Source organism: Opisthorchis viverrini (assembly GCF_000715545.1).
Source record: "Opisthorchis viverrini unplaced genomic scaffold opera_v5_131, whole genome shotgun sequence".
Lineage (NCBI taxonomy): Eukaryota > Metazoa > Platyhelminthes > Trematoda > Opisthorchiida > Opisthorchiidae > Opisthorchis > Opisthorchis viverrini.
The window spans coordinates 321,972-336,712 of record NW_008751784.1 but is presented as its reverse complement, the minus strand read 5'-3'; the positions used below and the strand labels follow the sequence as shown (position 1 = coordinate 336,712).

General features: G+C 44.9%; 1 protein-coding gene across 1 annotated transcript in view; it reads left to right on the top strand.

Annotated features, from left to right (window-relative positions):
* T265_06270 (hypothetical protein) overlaps window positions 1–14,741 on the top strand; it is a gene marked incomplete at both ends in the record, with an annotated part of 37,389 nt that overhangs the window by 18,140 nt on the left and 4,508 nt on the right. The window contains 4 exons of the mRNA XM_009171490.1: window positions 1,233–1,437; window positions 6,503–6,583; window positions 7,324–7,476; window positions 13,430–13,503. Of these exons, the coding sequence (XP_009169754.1) occupies window positions 1,233–1,437; window positions 6,503–6,583; window positions 7,324–7,476; window positions 13,430–13,503 (513 nt within the window). The remainder of the gene's footprint in view (window positions 1–1,232; window positions 1,438–6,502; window positions 6,584–7,323; window positions 7,477–13,429; window positions 13,504–14,741) is intronic.

Below are 14,741 nucleotides of genomic sequence, written 5' to 3'. Positions count from 1 at the left end.
TCCGGTGGCGTTCTTGTTGTCAGTTTCTATCCAGATTGCCTGAGTGAATGTCTGGAGGTGTAGGCACCTCGGAATGATTGTGTTAGCTAGCACTCATCTCACGTTTGTGCATCAACGATGTAGCTGCCCTTGGTTGGATAACGTCTATCGCAGGAGGATATCCGGCGCATGCGCTGGTATACACTAGTATATTCGGTGCGACGATCTTTAGGGCCAGTGTTGTTTCTTGTACCGTCTAGTTGTCACCTTCTGGTTCCTTTTGGTGACCATCCTTCTTGATTTTCACAATGTAAATAGCGCCGCCATTTGTAACGTCGGGATTTCCTGGGTTGTATCTTGATAACTTTAGGCGAAATCGGCATATGTTCCAAAATCTTAATTCTCTGAAGGAAGACTGAGGGCCTCTCCGTCTCGTTCTTGTCTTTCCGTGAGACTATAGTCGCGTGTACGTTACTTCCATGTCTCTCTTGTTCGATCACACCGTTATTCAGAAGACCAAGCCAGAATTTGCAAACATTTCTAGTCATCCGTGCATCTTGTTTCACTTCATGTCACAAACCGGTTTCATCCCGGTTGGAGTGTTAGACATCCCTCGGTAGCTTGTATTTCCTCACCGCCAAGAGTCTCCAATCGTCTCCAGCAGCTTTACACCTCATCATTACAGATAGTTTGTTGGATTCCGTTACTCCGTCATTCTTACATAGACATCCCTCGACGAAGCGACCAGATAATGTTCACACATTAAACAGTATGTATTTGTTTATGCGCTACCTAAGCTAAACTGAATGCCGTTCACTAGCTGAACGTCTATCGAACGCTAAAAGTTCGTAAACAAGTACTGTTAAACCTGACTCACTGTGGACAGACAATAGCTAACTGTGGCTTGTAAACGAGTGTGTGAGTCGAAGGTTAGGAGCGACTGTTTTAAACGTTACCGGAGTTCTTCGTAGCGCACTTTACACAACCCTGTTCGCTTGATTCATGGTGGATACGTTGGCTTAAAACATCAGTTAGCCAAATCCACACACAGTTTCACGAAAGGCTAGATGGTGTGTAACATCTGGATAGTTTGGTCATCTTATAGGACAATAGTGCGCGTCTCGTATGCTGTAGTGAACAGTCAGCGATAGAGGCTGTTGTTATTTTACTCTAAAGAATTGCGGAACGGTGCATCATCGTTGTTTCACGCGTCGTTCTACATTTTCATTCTATTCTATTGTTTCTGCTGCTAGGCGAAATCGGTTGACCTCCCACCGTCAGCAGCTACTGAATCAACTGTTAGGAGACTTATTTCGATCTAGCGCATATCCGACCGGCAAACCGCCCGCAATGGCGCCCACTTCTGAAATCACGGATTCTCACTCGCCCTGGTTAGACATGTTGGCGATTCGCAAAGGGATTCGCCTGATTGCCTCGGTGCTCCATCATCTTCCACCGGTAAGTTTCCGTCTGTAGCAAGACAGGCATTATTACTAATGACCAAGGCTTTTGTCTCTGTCCAGCTCACACCTCTGTGTCGATTTTTCTGAATTCGCAGGTTGTGTGTGTCGGGTCACCCGTTGACTGTTTCTTGTCATCCGCTCACAAGCAATAGGTTGTTTATTAACGAGACCACTTTTCTGGTCTGCAATGTTCTGACAAGATTATTTCAGCGCAAGACATCACATTCCACCATCCAATGTCAGGGAACTAAATGCGGCTGGACGTGCTTTGAACAATCACGACTCAGTGGGTGTGTTACACATTAAAACGCTGATTGGCAGCCAATCGCAAGGCGGTTATGAACTGTTGATCTCTGGTCACCTACAATGTGAGATCTGGCCGGCTTAAGATATTGCAGGTTGGTTCAGACTATCAGATTATACGCAAATGGTATTCGCCCGGTACTGGGCAACAGGAATCGACTCACCATTTTTCCGGAGAAATAGCCAATGGGCACTCCTTTATCAACTGTTATCGTCCTTCTCTTGGTTTGCATAGTATTTATGCTAACCCGATACTTCCGATGAATAAGAACTACTGAGTACCATTTGTTGGATGAAACATAAGCTGCTGACAGAGCGGTCCCTACCAGGACTTTTTGATCACCCCTTGTTTTGCTTGGATGCACTAGAGGTATCTTACTCCTTTTGTGAATTGGGGTAAACTCTTTGTGTGTGGATATCCTTAGAAAGGTGCGGTAACTCGTAACATGCATCTTAACTTGCTAACGCTTCTGTGACACAGCTTCCGATTAATTGTCCCACAGGTACGCAATTCCTGTCCCTTATACCAATTATCTGCACCTACGTTTTTGTCGCGGTCACATTCTGTACACACCATCCCGACTGGCGGAGAAAGGACCAGGAAATCAAGGCTTCAGAATCATGAATCTGAGTTCAAGTTTCCTCAGTTTCGTCGAACAATGACGATGACTTTGGGACGCAATATTTTGAGCGTATGAGTTCCACTGGAAATGCGACTTGTTCTTAGCCGCTTGTATCTCCAATGTGTGTTTTCTATTAGCGCAGGGTTGCTATCCAGGGAGGCATTGACTGTCAGCATGACTGATTTTATCCGCCTATCACACGCTTAAGTCAACCCTTGTGTGAATCTTATTTTCGATAAAGGCGACTACTATTCTAGGCAGACTGAATTCATTCACATAAGATTATGGTGAATATCGCCAGTCCCTTGTGACTTGTCATTGGGGAACAGTACACTACACTATTCCGTATTACCACTCGTGGTACCTTTAGCAAAGTGACCCTTTCCGAGTGGATCCCTTATTTTCATGTGGGACGAGATAGCTTAGTGGTTAGAACGTGAATTTACTGGCCGCAATGTCCGTGGTTCGAACCCGACCTCTACCTCTCGACTCTCCCTGTCTAGACGTGAAAGCTTCCACTACAAACTGCCTGTCATTCACGTTGGCTTCATCGCTTTACATCCATATGGCTTAACGTTGTCGAGTTGCTGCAGCTCGCGTTTTGAACTGCCATCAGTCGGTCACATCTCGGTTGGGTAGCCGTTGCTCAGATAATCTTTTGAATCAGTACGTTTCATTGCTTTGAAATAACTGTGAGGTAGCGTTCTCACAAACAAGATCATGACTTGCGACAAATACACTCATTTGTAAATTGATTCAGGTTTCACGGGAGACTCAAGTAAATCTCTCGTTTATGATGTTCTTCAACTGAATGTGCTGCACACAGGCTGCCTCATGTTTCAGTTTGTATGCTATTCCAGATAACGCAGTATATTTTGATAAGGGAAACTACTCACAAGGTTGCTGAAAACACTTCGACAGCCCACGATCGGTTTCGCCCTCATTAGGGCGAAAGTAGAAGGGAAAAACCGGTCGTGGGCTGTCGAAACGTTTTCAGCAACCTTGTGAGCAGTTTCCCTTATGAAAAAAGAACACGACTTCTTTTGAATCTCCACTCCGGTTGTATGCTGAGTTTCAGGAACAGACTTTGGTCACCTCGCCTTGGGACGTACTTTGAGGCGATCGCAGGTGCATACGATCTTTAGTCACTGGTCACCACGTTTTTTGTAGTCTAGTAACGAAAAGTTATGGGCATGAAAGAGTTGTGTCGTTTAAGTCATGGGTGGTCTGTAGCGGTGATAGTTGGACTGAGATGCACATGATTCGCGCATCATTTACCTGTGAAAAATAACATGTGGAAGGCCCGGCAACTTCGTGCTCTCCTGTGACTTATTTTCTCATCGGTCACACTGGTTGCGCAATGTCCCGTGATATCTTTAGGACTCAATTGAAGTAATGAATGTTGAGGTGGTTCGGATTATATTGATTCAGGTTTGATTTTAGGAGTTCGAATCTTGCGCACACAAACGTATTATCTGACCCTCTGTTGTCACGCCTCCTGTCTCTTGGTACGATTTCTATGCAGTCTGATTTTTGAGACTGATATCCTGAGTACCATATCTGGAGATGCTTTTTCGAGTGCTTGAAACAGGTGTGGGTTTGTTGGTAGTGTGAGGAGATTTGGGAATTTCTATGGAGATTTCGTCCTGTAAGTGAAGCCAATCTATGCTGAAAAGTCGAGAAGTGCTTCTCGGTTTTTCAGCACGATGAAATCTCAAAAAAAGGTGTGGGTTTAGTTTCGCTAAATTTACTTTATGTTCAGTTTTCATATCATTGACCATGGCCAAACTATCACAGCGTAGTGAATAGTGTTTTCGGAGTCTTTCACGGGAATCTCACCTTTCGGTATTTGGCCAACGGCTGTTCGTAGTTGGTCACTGAATTGACCCTTGAGTAGAAGATTGGACCGCATTGTCCGGGTGTAGACAAAAGTGATAGTGTGGCGCAATCCAACCGGAGCCTCGAAGATACCAAAATCCAGGACTAGGACCCCGAACCAAAGCAATCTAGTTTTGGCTGGCACTCTTTTAGGCTGATCTGGAGTATTGGCACGTGGGATATGTATGCGTTTCGATTTCGAGGATGGGAAGATGATGACATGATAGTTATGTAAAGTGTGCAGATTAACTGGCTTATGAAATACTAATACTCATTGGAGGGATGTTTTTCATTGTAACGACTTCAATGGCAGTGTATTGATCATCAGCGGGTTCGCCGTCATAGTTTAATCAGCACCTCTAGACGAGCAACGAATCACCTTTCGATCAGGTGATGTCGTCTGACGCTGTCTGTCACCCTTTTACTTTGGAGAAGACGTTGAATGGAATTTTCCTCGCCACGGTGAGCATCGTCTTGAATACTTATCCAAATATAAAACAACAAAAGGCCTAAAATTTCTGCTTGGTCTTACCGTTTGTCATCAATTCCACGGATGCGTTATCCACTGTTCTGCATACCGCTCGTTCAAGAACCATTTCATGCTGTTCCACCCGTACCGGGTTCAAACTTTTTTTTATCTACACTTACCTGTATATTGAGTATGTCCGCGTACAATATCTATATTTTGGTGAACCCACTGTTCTTGGCGTCAGTGACCGTACTTTTTAAACGTATGCGTTTGTTGATTAACCGTTGAGTCACGTGCTTTTACCAAATCAACGTGGTGGACAATGTACTGTGCATATTGCAACGAAACACCACGTTTAAGGTTCCTGACCTAATGATATTCCTTCCAGTGCAAAATCCAACCTTTAAACGTGTCGATTTCATGGACACCGAAGCCGTTCGGGCCAGAAACACTGTATGTTTCTGGCTCTTCATGGTAAAGAAATCCACTGTCGTTCCTTCTGTCGAACGCTTCTCGGTTCTTTTTGTGCATCAGGTGGATACCGACTGTAAGCATTGAGTTGCTCCATTACACAATTTTATGCGACACAACGTGGCTATATAAAGGCCAAGGTCTCTTGTGCATCTTCATTTTTATCAGTTGGTTTACTGGTCTCCAATTAGTACGCCTTCCAAAAGTGACTAATTACAGTATCATCTGTGGTCACTCGGATCTGGCCTTATGGTATCTGTTATGAGTAGAATGACTGGCCGAACACCTTAACCGAATGTATTCCAATCTACTTGACCGTCGCTCACGTTTCGTGTGCAGAGAAGGAAACTTTGGCGAACCTTTGGGTGTATTCGCTTGCCACTGCGAGTTAGCCCGCTGCATTCTCTGTCCCGGTTGTCCGCCAAGCAGTCATGCGCTGTACGACATTTGCCCCAGTTCACTTTAAACGCCTCGCAGAATGTTTGCTCACTTCACCTAGTCTCCCCAATTCGTATGTGTGTTGGCTTTTTCACTGTTCAGTCGTGTAGAAGCATACCTTGTTCACTCTGACTCAGTGGCCTAGTTTGGTGTCCGAATCGAAGTCGCCGAATTGGTAGTTCAGTCAGTTGATGTATTTCCTAATCGTACCGTTCGTTTCCCCGAACCCATTTTTGGAATGTTTGACTATGCTATAAGAAAATCAAGATTGCTTAGTGGTTAAGGCGCGAACTCCCTGATCGGAAAGTCCGTGATTCAAACCGCCTCAATATTTCTACTGCTCCTGTCTAGGCTAGGGCAACCCGGAAGTTTCTCGGCCGCTGTGCTGAGATCGTGGTTGGGCACCGAAAGGGTGTTACCACTCAACGATTATATCGTTGGGTGACTAATGACAGCACTGCAGTTTATCGGTTTTCCCATCATGACTGGGTTATGTGGGCTATACTAATTCTTTCGAAGGGATGCCAAACAATGGTGCCTAATGTGAATATTCTAACGAGTCTATACAAAAGCAAGTGGCAAAAATTCGACAGCTTTTTTTTGAGATATGTGATCGCAGGATTGGGTCAAACCGACGACCTAGCTCTTCTCATCAGTGTCTCTTATCTTCCTGATGTCACCTCAGCAGTGCGGAGCCACTTTTGCAGGGTTGGCCTATATGGAGACGCTTTTCTACTTCTTCATGTAGTATTCTACAAAATAAACCAAGTTTCCTTGCATACGTCTCTGACACTGTTTTACCATGCTAACACCAAATATCCGTATCTACACTGATGCTTTAACCTGTCTGTCTCTGTCTCCCTCTCGCATACTGTCAGCTTTTCTCCAACCGGTGCCTGCAAGAATTCCTGGTACACTTTCACAAAGCCCATACACTTTTATCTCCCTTCATGAAGGAAGTAAGTGACCCATACACAACGCAAATGTGTCAAGCAAGTAGTTTTTTCATAGCTCACCTTTTTATCTTGTCCGTATCAACATTGCTTGTTGTGTGCGACGGTTTGGCGAGGCAGCATAGGGAATCGCTGGAGTGCCTGAAAGAATAGTCACCTGTTTTCGGAACGCAAGGACGCTGCGTTGTGTAAAGAAAAATTGAAAACGGCACCAAACCTTACTAACCTAAAGCTTAAGGCGTGAGCTACTGACTGAAAGTTTCCTGCTTCATTGATTGATACCGTCTAAGCTTATGTGCTTCCTTCGGGTTGGTTGGAATTTTCTGCGCTACCAAAACTTGTGTTTGGTTCATTAGGTGACCCAACAGCCTTATCCCGATAGGAACGTGTAGCCTTTGCTATGAAACTCGAGGCTTTAGACATCTTAGCCTGACACCGAAGTATTTTCCGGTCTCTCATCAGCAGCATTATCGACAGGATAACATCAGTGTTCAACACTGATGCTTCGCAGCCGTGAACTTCTCATCTTTGAGTATAAGTCGTCCTAGAAATTGGATCGAGAGATCTCATGAAAAATGTCAGAGCATCCAACCTAAACCTTCTGTGGATCATGGCTGTGCTGAATACTTAGTCCTGGAACCCTATGTTCTGTATCCTACCTTTCTGGCATCCCTGTTTGTAAGATTTCGTTGCATTCCTTGGAATTCTGTTTTACTATGCCTTGTTCATATTCATTTTCCTCCTAGTGCACATCTCTGCTCTATCCGAGCCTTCGTCATGCCGTATATCAAACAACCGATGTTGAGTCCCTGATGAGAGTCTGTTTCCCCGAAGTCATCGAACCATTGGGTCGTCACCCGGAACCAAGCGAAAGGATCAAGGCGCTTTTAACCTCCCAGGTGAGTCACAGTCAGATGTTGGTATGATGAAATGCTATTGGAACGGCTTGTTGGGATGCACTTGCACCTGCTGTTTGAATAAGTCCAGGGAAATACGGCTTCATTTCCTCGGTCCTTGCTTACCCTATGGAGAACCCGCGTTACATCTAGCGTGCGTTTCTCCCACCTTACTATTTTCCTTACTGCGACAAATAACCCTAGATTTGCACGATTCGCAGTCATAAGAGCATTTCTTTTTGACCGCCTGCTTGACGAAACCAATATCTGCTCAACTGAAAGGTGCATCCTCTTCTTTTACTTTGTTCATGTTAATTCTGGAACAAAATTCTGGTGACATCATCTGGCTACCTCCTGGTGTGTCGCTGTGCTATAGTACTGTTCTTTTCTCACCTATCTGGAAGGCATGCATACTCCGGAGACTAGCCAGGTGAATTTACAGTCCAGATATCAGGACGGCTGTCCACTTGTATAATTACATTGAAGAAATAAGTAAGGTTTTCCTCACTTCTTCGTGACAAGAAAGTCCTATGTTGGACCACCTGTATATCGCAGCTAGTTGGCTGCATACCGACACACGAATACTTCCTTAGCCATCCTGTGTCTGGTGTACTGTGAACTTATGCTGGGGATATGCCACTCCGGAACAAAGGTTCGCGCGTGATTTCTGTACTATTAACTATGCCCAAGGAAACCCCTCGCTCCATAGACTCCGCACGACTTTCTGCCCAAGGAGTTACATCCCCCATAACAACGGGAACCCGAATATTTGTCCAAAAAACACCCATATGTTTCAGTGACTGTATGGTAGTTCCGGCAGGGATTCAAACAAATAGAGGAATTTCTTATAGAGATTTCTTCCCTCGGGTGAAGCCAATCTATGCTGGAAAGCCGAGAAGCACTGTAAGCGGCTTCATCTTTATTGGAAACCATCAGCAGTGCGCATCTCACAGAACTGTACGGAGTTTCGAATTCGTGACCTCCCGGCTATTAACTTCCAGTAAGAATAATTTCTCATAACGAATGAAACATCCGTCTGGGAAGTCGTCACCCGAGGAGCCAGTCAACGCAACGTGCATTCCGTGGTCGAAGGACGAATGGTACTATATCCTGTCACACTGCCGATCAGCCGCTGGAGCCTTCAGCCACTACCTAGGTGGTCGCGGGTTCGAGGCTCATCGGATAGAGCTTGCCTCGCCTGTCTGGTATTCCGAGTTCAAACCCCAACATGGCCAAAAGTGATTTTCAGTGTGAGTGAAACTCGAGTACGGACTCACGAGAACAATCGTGCTAGAACAAGAAGAGGATTGTTCGAAAGAGGGTGATGTGAACGTGATGACGATAGAGGGCTGACGATAATTATTGGGGTTGAATGGTGCACTTCACTTGGGAATTGGGAGGAGTTGGAAACTTTTTTCATCCTTCACAGAGAAAAACAGAAATGCCGAGGGAATGATCACAAAGTTTGGTGACGCAAATGTTCGTACATGTTTCTTAAGAGAACTAGATCAACACAAGTAATAGGCAGCAGGAGAGCCTGGCAAACTTTGAGAAATGAATTTGAGTAGGGAAACTAGAGTAATTGACATAGAATGTGAATGAAAACAACAGAGATGATACTTTTCTTGTCAGGAGATGATACGACTAACTCAGTTTCGGAAACGAAAAAGGCTGCCACAGATTTCACCGACTCCAAAATGGGCGGCCCGTTGACAGAGCGGGAACTAAATTTCTGGCCTTTTGCTTCACAAAGTTAGATTTAGCTTTTCAGACGCTTTTTTTCACAAGGAGAAATCGAAATAACGATTTTCTCTACTGCCAGGTGACATGCTTGTGTAAGTGACCCAGGGGAGCACAACCTGCATATTGAAAGTAAGGAATGAGAAAAAACAGTGTTTTTCTTAACAGGTGGCTATCCCATCAGGATATTCTGCTTAAGATTGAACACTTTAGTTGGAACAGGATGACACATGTTCCGAAATAACCGGGGAGAGCATTACGGGAAGCAGAAGGCTGGACACTAGCTGATTTGGAAATCGGACTAGTCGCCACAGGTCATTGAGGAGGGGAAGACTGGGGAACTGAATGACCTGTCACGTGTTGAATTATAGAAGCCATTTTTCTGTGGATAGCAAACTCGTCAAAAATACAGATTTCGTCGGTAAAATCCGAACTCATTTGGCTCGGGAATTAAGTGTGTCTGGTCTAATCTATCAAGGGAATGATAGACACCGTATCGATGCATACTGGTGTTGCAAACAAGCTGAATTTAGTCGCATGGTTCGGTAATCGAGGTTATCACAACCGAATTGACACAGTCGGGTCATTTTTAGTGAAGGTAAGCACAAGCACCGGTCATGAGAGATAAAGCGGAACGATAATTGTTCAGAATAACCAGAAATGCGCATTTCTGTCGGAAACCGAACACGTACGCGATTAAGAGTACACTTGATACCTCGAATGTTTGTAAACACCAGGATGGACGGCATGTTTGATTCTCTTGAGAGAGAAAATGAGTGACTTTCTAATGGTCATGTGTTTGTGTGAATGGAGCCGAACAAACGAAATGAAGTTGACGAATCCTGTCAGGTTTAAAAAGGTAGAATGGTGCCAGTGTTCCAACAGTACAAGTTCGGGAAACTTCAGTATTTCCTTTTTATAAAAAAACAAGTCGAATACCATACGAGTAAATCACGTCGGTGTTTTGGAACTAGGGTTATACATCGTTTATACCCAAATCCTATTTTACGAAGATTATGTTCATACATTTTAGTTTTTCTTGTCTTTTGACCAAATTCTACCGCCTTAATGATTCTTCGGCTGCCATTCGACGAATCGGAAATAAACATGTGAACTTTTGGGATGTTTAATTTGAACAAAAAGCTAGAACGCAAGTTGATATGACCACATTGACATCTCTTCTCCCAATTCCGAACAGACTGCGTAAGATAATAGTCTTAAGTGCACCCCTAGTCATCCAGCCACTCCATTCTTACGGTGCAGCTTAGCCTATCGGTGTTGGACTATATAGTCTACTTTCAAATGAATCTGAAAATGTTGGTCCAACTTCCAAATGGGCGAAATAATGCCCGGACATCAGCTGAAGGTTATAATCAATGCAACTTGATGTGCTAGACTGTGTGAGTTAATCCTTCGAACGTATTTTGCGAACAGAGACAATTCAAAAAGTTAGGTTATCTGCAGATATATTGAAACCGGTCACCCAAGGTCGGAAGGGGCTAATTTAGGCAGTCGGAGCAGATGCACATAGCACTGATGTTGGAGCACGAATTCCCCAAATTTGTGCGAACTCCCACCTCTCCACGTGTCATTTGGAGGCCATCAACTGCCAACCAACGTTGAATTCGGTTGAATCATGTGACCATCATCGATTCAAAATAGCTGTTCCTTTTGGATTGGATAACTCCACTCTGATCTTGCCTTGGTAAATAACCTGATGACGAGAGAATATATCAGATCGATAGTGGAAAAAGGTACAGTAACAACTTCAGTAAGCATCATGCTGTTATTTATAGCGTCCACAGCTCGCTCCGCCTTGTATCCTGCTCAGCAAGAGTATCAGATCCGTTAAACCAAGCTGGCTTCCACTCTAATCACCACTTTAAAATGGGTGCCAAAACGGCGCCATTCCTCCCGACATTCGGTATTGGTTATTTCTCTTGACCTGGAGGTTGCTTTTGCCCCTGTCGACGGTCAGTAATTATGACGGTCTGGTGACGATTGGCATCCTGCCTTTTCTCCGTAAATACCATGCGCAGCATCTTCTATGGTCCTCTCAAGTGGTTTCAAGCAAAGTTGTCTTCTTTCATCATCTCCTGCTTTATTAATGATATACCCGTAGTTTTCCTTCCTGTGTTGGGTATTTCGGGGGTAAAACATGCAGTTAGCTCACAAAATTTGAATACGCTAACCATATTGCATTTCGTAGGTCAGAACTGTGAACCACATCAACTCTATGCTAAATAATTCTGCCATATGATTTGGCGTGTTTTAAGCCTGCGGAGCGCGTGACCCTGGTGACACCTTGCTGGGGTAAGGACCAAATACCATGCTTGTAGTCCAGGCGGAAGATGTGGTAAGTAGATTTACGCACCTGGGCAGTCTTTTATGCCCCAGTGAACCTCTAGATTCAAGGAAGACGAGACCGTCATCCCCTAAAACTGACGCGAAGTCGGTTCGTGTGTCGGGGACATAGTTTATTGCGTCGCGGTCCAGTCCACTTTATGTGGGTCGGGAAGATGACATTCGTGTGCGAAGACTACCTTGGAAGCAGTGTTTATAGCTTGCTCTACCTAACTCGGGAACCAATTACGAGAGGCAGGGTAAATTGGTCTGAGAGTGCGTCGCGCGCGGTATAGAAAGATGCTACATTATCCAACCCTATGGTGACAACGCAGCATCGGTCTTTTCGGCGGACGTCGATTGTTATGCGGATGTGAAATCTGATCCGTTCATGTAACCGATTTTAGAGGGGTCTCTGAGCTTGAGAATGCTCAGTGGTTAGGGCACCAGCTTACAGACCGGAAGGTTCGTGGTTGCGACCCAACCTTAGCTTTCCGCTTCTCGAGAATGCTCAGTGGTTAGGGCACCAGCTTACAGACCGGAAGGTTCGTGGTTCAGACCCAACCTTAGCATCTCCGCTTCTCCTATCTATGTTTGGGCAACCTGAGAGTATGTCAAACCTCGTGCCTCCTTCGGGTTGCATGGCAGCCAGGCACCGAAAGGGTGTTACGGCTGAACAATTGCTCTTGCTTTTGGGGCATTTCCCCCATTTGCTGATAACAGTACACAACTACAACACCGTCGATTGCTCGATAGGAAGGAAGCAAAACCGCAGCATCTGATTCTTCTCTGTTGGTTTTGCCGCTTTGGTCAAGCAATATGGATTCGGCAGCGACGATAATCCTGATGCGCGCTCTTTCGTGTACAAGAGCGCAGTTGGACTAAGGTCCATGATTTCGTTCGTCACGCAATAGTCACATGTTGAGCATAATCACTCTTTTGTGTCAAACGATCCAACATCCTGGACGACCTGAATACGATCTTTGTATTGATTAAGTGGACGTTGGAAGTTTTATTACCAAAGATTACGGAATTATCTTACCCTTACCCTTGCTGCGGTAACCTTTCTTCAGAACAGGCTTTCCGCTGTTCGAGGTCCATCACTACGACGCCGAAGTCATTGGTTCTTTATATTTGGGACATAATAATAACGACAAATAACGGTAATAATAATGCCCTAGAACCCTTCCAATGCATAGCTACTGTGTGAGTTGGCCAGATGGCTCAGTGGTTAGAGCACGAATTTACTGACCGGAAAGTCCGTGTTTCGAACCCGACCTCTGTATCTTGACATCCCCTGTCTAGACATTGGCAACCTTTCAGTATCCCAGTCCTCATGCTTCCTTCGGGAGGCATGGCCGCTAGTCACCGAAAAGGTGTTACAGAAGGAGGCAAGGTGGCTAGGACACTTAATTTGTTAGAAACCAAGGTTAACCACGAGCAGTCGAGTTTAGGGTTCTGTGTTGCTCTTGCATCTCGGCTAAATAGCTAACCTACTAATAATGCCAGTTATATCCCGTATTGTGTCACCCCTGTATTCGCTTTGCTCTGACCCACAAAGTTTTGGCGCTTCCCAGGACGAAAGTATCTGAAATTTTCATCGTCATGGGAGTATTTTTACTGGTTAGTCATCTGTGCGATTTCCTGTGAAACGACTGCATCAGTTAGCCAACGTGCATTGCGGATGTTGGGTGAAATTAATATACATTTACACAAACTGCTGAAAGCTGTGGATTCGCATTTTTAAACGATTTTTCATTCATTCCTGTTTTTTTATGCTCAAAGCAGTTCAGTTTGGTCGGATCGTTTTACTCGGTTCGTTTACTAGGTAGATTTCTCGCACCGATGTAATGTCTTGACATTCTTGTTACAGCTTGGACTATCTTTGGTGTTTTGTCTCCTCGATATGTGTGCACGGCTATCGAAACCGGAGGATCCCTCAAGTTTGTAAGTTGTCAGTTCCCGGTCTGGTTAGCTTCACAGACAGTCTGACTTGTTCTGTTTTATCAAATGATCTCAAGGTTGAACTCGCTTGCCTACACGTTCACTGATGGCTGAAGTGTTATTCATTGTGAAATTGATTTGCCATGTTTCATGTCCATGAGCATTGTTTTTGCTCTCGCATAAACTTTGATCGTAAATACAGTAGCACGAAATCTACCCACCGAACTTTAGCATTTGTTTGTCGTGTACACTCCAGGGTGTTCTCCACCGCAACAGGATTTGCTTCACAGACGACCATCGGATGTACTGAAAGATCGCGCAGTCATTCGGCCTCTGTTGTTTCGTGGAGGTAGCCAGTCCTGAATAACCGTCGGTTAAACAGCCATACGGTCAGCCGGCTGCATGCCACACGCAAGTGTGATCTGATTGGTCTGAAAATTGACCAATTACGGCCAAGGATTTAGCTGGCCACCCCTTCACGAGAACTAACGTGACTTTGAATCGAATTCGGTGATGGGTTACGGAAATGCAGTTTTGTCGTTCTTGGTTTGTTCCCCTTACGAGCCGTATAGCAGGTGTGAGGCTGCACACAACCACAACGCCTTTTGACTACCCTGTGATTGACTTGCAAGTCAACACACGGTTGCTTGCCACCCATAAATTTCTCCCCGATCACGACCGGTGTGAGATAGTTGGTGTCTTCACAATTGTTGGTCGAGCCCAACATACGGTCTTGCATCATTAAAAATTTACATACTAATGTTCCGTCGATAGTGCTTATTAACAGTCATCAACAGCAGTTGCCCGTTTTGTTTTCGAGCTTCGGCAACCTACTTGTCTTGTTAGTTGTGATTCGCAGAAATGTCACCGGCTTTTTTGGAACTGGTATAAGTATATCACTTTAGAAGAGTTGACTGACTCCAGAAAGCACTTGAAGCTAATCGCCGGTGCTTTTTGTACATTTGTCTTCAAAGCATCGTTCATACAACCAGTTAATGAGGCGACATGGCCGAAGTGGTTAGAGTGTGAATTTACTGACCGGAAGATTCGTGGTTTGAACCCGACTTCTGCCTCTGGACTAGGTTTGGGCGACCTGGCAGTATCGCAGCCCTTGTGCTTCCTTCGGGTGGCATGGCAGCTAGGCACCGAAAGGGTGTTACAGCTGAAAGATTCGAACGAGTTACAATCAGTTACGTTGCACAGCATCCATTTATCGGAGTTCACATGTAATGAGTCATTCT